This window comes from Microcaecilia unicolor, unplaced genomic scaffold (genome assembly GCF_901765095.1).
Source record: "Microcaecilia unicolor unplaced genomic scaffold, aMicUni1.1, whole genome shotgun sequence".
Lineage (NCBI taxonomy): Eukaryota > Metazoa > Chordata > Amphibia > Gymnophiona > Siphonopidae > Microcaecilia > Microcaecilia unicolor.
The window spans coordinates 92,093-98,646 of NW_021963354.1; the positions used below are offsets into that span (position 1 = coordinate 92,093).

Consider the following 6,554-nt stretch of genomic DNA (forward strand, 5'->3'; position numbering starts at 1 on the left):
ATAGATTTTTTTTAAAATTTCAAATTCTTTAATCTCTTGTGTCATTGAAGCTAATATTCTACTAACTAGTATTTCTGATCATGCTCCTTTCCTAAATTTTATATCGCCTAATTACTCATCAAAACATAGAATATGGAGATTTAATGGAAAACTTGTCAGTGAACAGGAATAATATATTACTACTGGTATTTCTGACTTTTGCAAATTTAATCTTCCTCGTGATACTGAATTATACATCTGGTGGGATGCCTTTAAGGAATATATACGTGGACTTATTATGGGTTTCTCAGCAAAACGTTTAAAAGATCAAAATACAACTTTAAAAACTTTGGAATCCCAAATAAGACCCCAAACACTTCAATTTCTAACTTGAGAGAAGAATACAACAATATTTTTAGTAAACTTGCTTCTCATCAACAAATAACGTTGGGAGTTAACTGCTATTTTGAACAAAACAAAGCTGATCACTCTTAGCTCAATACTTAAAAGGGAAAAAAATGTAAAATGAATGTTACCTCTCTAATCAATCCACTAGATAATAAGGTAATAACTTCTGAAAATGATCTCAAATTTTTATCAAAAATTATATTCATCTTAACTTACAGCTTCCAATGATGATATCATTGCATTTCTATATAAAAAAAATAAAATAAAACATCTGGAAAAACAGATCTCTAGATGAATGATGACAGCCATAAACTCTTTTCCAACATATAAGACTCCCGGACCAGATGGCCTATGCAGAATTTTACTAATATTTTTTGGCTGCTTTATCGCCCCTTCTTCATACCTTTTTCAATCAGATTAAATTAAACCAATTTGTAGATGGTATCTTTACAGAAGCACAAATAATAGTTTTTCCAAAGCCTGGGAGGATCCCAATTTTGTGTCAAACTATAGACTTATTTCCTTAATTAACCTGGATAGTAACATTTATGCCAAAATAATTGCCATTAGATTACCTAAAGTTTTACCCCATATTATTAATTCTGATCAATGTGGCTTTATGTCCCAAAGCTCCACTATGGATAATTTCAGATTACTTTGCAATATCCTTCCATTAGCTAATAATTAAAAAAAAAACAAAAAAACAACAACCCACGGTTAGTAGCCGTCACAAAATGCCTAGCACAACCTGGGGTTAACCGTCAACCACCGAGAAGGCCCATCCCCAGCACTGCTCAGGCCCGTCTGCACCTGTGCACGTGCTCTACACTGCATTCTCCTCCTACCGACTAGGTCCCGGCTTGCCTCTGGGCTAGTCTCCAATTCTCGAGTTATTCCCTGATGATTTCTAGGACACTGGGGCCAAACTCCCAGGGAGACACAGTTCTTAGAAAGCATTGACAGACCCAAAACACAAACCAACAGGATCCTTAGTCAGTCCAAGACATCAGAACTTATAAACTAATAGATTTATTATCACAAAAATAGAACAGTGGGCGATATAAAACATGTGGGAAAACAACAAGCAATAACAGGTAACTGAATAAGGATCAATATTAAAACTATCTAAACACTTTGTCACTACCTGGGTAGCACCTGGGGAGTTTCAGGAAAATAACTGCTCACACAGGTCTTGAACAGGGCCTCAGGGCAGAGATGTTTACCCTCTGTACTCCCTATCTGAGACTGGGAAAAATCCAGTAAACTCCTGGCTGGATTTGAACTCCAGGACCAATCAGAGCCCAGAGCACCAACTTTGAAAATATCTGGCCAATGGCACTGCAGATTGCCTTCCCCACAGGGTTAAAACTGAAAAAGAAAACGGTCTTTTCAGCAACAAGCTTTAAAACAGAAAAAAAAACCCACCTGCTGACCAAAGAAGAAATATACACTGCATTAAAATATTATTACAATTCACAGGCTTAAAAACCCCCAATTTTGCCACACTCCCCTTACATCAAGACATTACACAACAATGATTTTCCAACTTTCCTTTCAAAACACAAACTCCATTTATTAAATATTTAGGAATATACCTAGGAAGAACCATTCAAGAAACTATAGATAAAAATATCAATCACACTTTACACACTGTTAAGACAACAATTTCTGGCTAGTCTCCTCTATTCTTAACTTGGTGGGGAAGATTATAGACAAAGATGATTTTTGCTCCTATAATTAATTATATGCATAGTATGCTTCCTATTGCCTTACCTCAGTCCTTTTCAAACACAGACAGAACTTTATCACTATCTCTTTGTAAATCTAAACCATCTCAGATTGCTTTACAAATTCTAAAATTACCCAAACCTCTTGGAGGTGTTAATTTCCCGGATTTCATACATTATCACTCTGCCTTTATCTTAAATAAAGATCATTGGTATAATTCAAATTTCTCCACTCACAACTCTACACGATTTTAGTTTGAAAAGGAACTTTGTACACCTTTACCTCTCTACATCTTGTCCAGTATCGATGGTAAAGCTAAATATTGGGATCATTTATCTCCTGTTATTTCAGCCACAATTTCCTCTTTCAACAAACTTCACAGCACAATTGAACCCGTTGTAGAAATTGAGAATTGGAAAGATGAAAATTGTTCTATAAATGAGTAAACGTTTTAAGAGCACTATTATGAATGAGCTGGCTTAGAGAACAAAACACAATTCTTCCATTTCAACCAGTTTATTGGTTATCTATTTGAATGTGTGGAGGAGTGGCCTAGTGGTTAGGGTAGTGGACTTTGGTCCTGAGGAACTGAGTTTGATTCCCACTTCAGGCACAGGCAGCTCCTTGTGACTCTGGGCAAGTCACTTAACCCTCCATTGCCCTATGTAAGCCGTATTGAGCCTGCCGTGAGTGGGAAAGCGCAGGGTACAAATGTAACAACAACAAAAAAATGTGAAGTATTACATCAAAAATTCTAGCAAATGCCCAGGAATAGTGCTGCGAAGTTTGTTGAAAACTATAGTTTTCAAACAAGTAGTATGGGAACTTGATATTCAAGGTCTGATGATCTTTGAGATTGGTTTGGTCGAAAGACCCACGCTCCACGCTGTCCTCATCCGTCTCCCAATCTTCGTTTTTCCTGCTTCATCGCTCCTTGCAGACATCAAGAAAAGCTAAGCTTTGTGGCTCTAGTTCTTCAGATTTATGTTGGTCCTGTAAATCATCAGTTGGAACCTTAACTTGCCTCATCTTTGAATGCCCAAATCTTAGTACATAAGTACATAAGTAGTGCCATACTGGGAAAGACCAAAGGTCCATCTAGCCCAGCATCCTGTCACCGACAGTGGCCAATCCAGGTCAAGGGCACCTGGCATGCTCCCCAAACGTAAAAACATTCCAGACAAGTTATACCTAAAAATGCGGAATTTTTCCAAGTCCATTTAATAGCGGTCTATGGACTTGTCCTTTAGGAATCTATCTAACCCCTTTTTAAACTCCGTCAAGCTAACCGCCCGTACCACGTTCTCCGGCAACGAATTCCAGAGTCTAATTACACGTTGGGTGAAGAAATATTTTCTCCGATTCGTTTTAAATTTACCACACTGTAGCTTCAACTCATGCCCTCTAGTCCTAGTATTTTTGGATAGCGTGAACAGTCGCTTCACATCCACCCGATCCATTCCACTCATTATTTTATACACTTCTATCATATCTCCCCTCAGCCGTCTCTTCTCCAAGCTGAAAAGCCCTAGCCTTCTCAGCCTCTCTTCATAGGAAAGTCGTCCCATCCCCACTATCATTTTCGTCGCCCTTCGCTGTACCTTTTCCAATTCTACTATATCTTTTTTGAGATACGGAGACCAGTACTGAACACAATACTCCAGGTGCGGTCGCACCATGGAGCGATACAACGGCATTATAACATCCGCACACCTGGACTCCATACCCTTCCTAATAACACCCAACATTCTATTCGCTTTCCTAGCCGCAGCAGCACACTGAGCAGAAGGTTTCAGCGTATCATCGACGACGACACCCAGATCCCTTTCTTGATCCGTAACTCCTAACGCGGAACCTTGCAAGACGTAGCTATAATTCGGGTTCCTCTTACCCACATGCATCACTTTGCACTTGTCAACATTGAACTTCATCTGCCACTTGCACGCCCATTCTCCCAGTCTCGCAAGGTCCTCCTGTAATCGTTCACATTCCTCCTGCGACTTGACGACCCTGAATAATTTTGTGTCATCGGCGAATTTAATTACCTCACTAGTTATTCCCATCTCTAGGTCATTTATAAATACATTAAAAAGCAACGGACCCAGCACAGACCCCTGCGGGACCCCACTAACTACCCTCCTCCACTGAGAATACTGGCCACGCAATCCTACTCTCTGCTTCCTATCTTTCAACCAGTTCTTAATCCATAATAATACCCTACCTCCGATTCATTACTTTATTTTGGTAAGACATCTGGAAAGAACTTTCACAGATCTTCAAACTTCATGAACCAATATCTTTAAAACACCTAATATGAAAATCTTCACTCTTAGTAACTGATCTTACAGATGAAGACAAACCTTTATTTGACTTATTATCCATTGCTTTGAAAGTGATTATCAATCACTGGAAGGACAACACAAATCTTACAGTGTACATTTGCTGGAATTGGGTTATTCTGTTTAAGAAATATGAACAAGCCTATTTGTTTAACATGCGTCCCTCTTCCAAAAAATTACAATTTTGAGAGTCCTTTGATGCCTACTTGAAATCTTCTGCTCCTTGTACTTAATACTAGTAATTAGTATGCTTGGAATAAACTTCCTGAGCCCATACGCCAAGCCCCCTCCCTACCCATCTTCAAATCCTTACTCAAAGCCCACCTCTTCAATGTTGCTTTCGGCACCTACTACTACTTAACATTTCTAGAGCACTACTAGGGTTACGCAGCACTGTACAATTTAACAAAGAGAGACAGTCCCTGCTCAAAGAGCTGACAATCTAATAGACAAGTGAACGGTCGGTCTGATAGGGGCAGTCAAAATGGGGCAGTCTGGATTCACTGAACGGTAAGGGTTAGGTGCCAAACGCAGCATTGAAGAGGTGGGCTTTAAGCAAAGACTTGAAGACGGGCAGGGAGGGGGCTTGGCGTAAGGGTTCAGGAAGGTTGTTCCAAGCATAGGGTGAGGCGAGGCAGAATGAGCGGAGACTGGAGTTGGCGGTGGTGGAGAAGGGTACTGAGAGGAGGGATTTATCCTGTGAATGGAGGTTACGGGCGGGAACGTAAGGGGAGATGAGGGTAGAAAGACAGTGAGGGGCAGCAGACTGACAGGAAATCTAGACTGCCCCAGTTTGACAACCCCTACTTGTCCGATTGTCCTTTAGATTGTAAGCTCTTTGAGCAGGGACTGTCCTATGTTAAATTGTACAGCGCTGCACAACCCTAGTAGCGCAACCTAAGAATGATTAACGAACAAGCTTCCTTCCGAAAACTACTGAAGACGCACCTGTTTGAGCAAACTTACGGAAAGAACCAAAACACATAGAGTCCATACTCACTGTTCATCAATGCAACATACATCCACTTCAGATCCCTCATCCCGTAATCAATTGTCCCACTGTCTCCTCCTTATGTTTCCATGTTGATGTCCCATTGTTATACTCCTAATGATAATCGCATGTCTCACACAACTCTGCCCAATGTTCACAATATTCAAGTTGTTACAAATGTATTTCCACTATTCATATCTTATTGTAAGCCACACTGAGCCCGCAAAGAGGTGGGAAAATGTGGGATACAAATGCAATAAATAAATAAATAAATAAATACCAGTAATACATGCCTATTTCTGCAGTTTGCATTAATGTTTCTTACAACTTTATGTATACTATTGCAATACAATAGTCCAATATTTAGTAGATAATTATTTTTATAATGGAAAATTGCCCTGGAGAGGTCTGCCTTACACTAGCCACTAGCACAAACAAGAATATGGAGTTTCATAGGCATTTTTAGACATATTGAAACAATTTTAGCAATAAAGAACTTTTCAGGAGTTATAGAAAGCGGCACCTGAGTGGAAACAATTGATTAGTAGAGCAGATGCCTGTTAACACCCTGGGCAGAAAAGGCCACCAATACGTAAAACCCCGGGCAGAAACCGAGTCCAGCAGACCCAGAGCCCTGTCACCGATCCCTCACCCAAGGCGCCTCCACAGGTTTTCACCCGGAAATCCTCCAGGGTCTTGGGATACGCGTCAAACTGCTTCAGCCGCTGCAGCGCCGCCATCTTGGCACAGCGCGAGACCTCAGAGACCAATGGGAACCGCCACGCCCACTTCCGGGCCTCTCTCGTGCCCGTTAACAGGATTGGCCAAAGCAAAAGAGCCGCCGGGCCCCTACGCAATACGCATGCTCAATATTCAGATGAGGCGGGGTGGGGGAGGAGCTGAGCGGAGAGTGCTGACGGGCTCCTGCGCATGCTCATTAACTGGATGAGCCTGAACAAGGATTGATTGATACAGACGGCATGACGTCACACAGTTGAAGCCACTTAGGTCAAATCTCTATTTCCCCTTCCCCACGCAGCCATCCATCATCTAGTACACTCAAAGCAAACAAGCTTATGAGCTGCTGCATCCACGTTGTTGTTCTTTAT

At 41.0% G+C, this 6,554-nt stretch overlaps 1 protein-coding gene across 2 annotated transcripts in view; it reads right to left on the reverse strand.

The window, feature by feature from the left end:
* The window catches only part of LOC115459244 (endoplasmic reticulum-Golgi intermediate compartment protein 3), a 48,471-nt gene extending 42,286 nt beyond the window's left edge, over window positions 1–6,185 (reverse strand). For both annotated transcript variants that reach the window (XM_030189102.1, XM_030189103.1), the window contains exon 1: window positions 6,098–6,185. In XM_030189102.1, the coding sequence (XP_030044962.1) occupies window positions 6,098–6,185 (88 nt within the window). The remainder of the gene's footprint in view (window positions 1–6,097) is intronic.
* Between the last annotated feature and the right edge of the window lie 369 nt (window positions 6,186–6,554).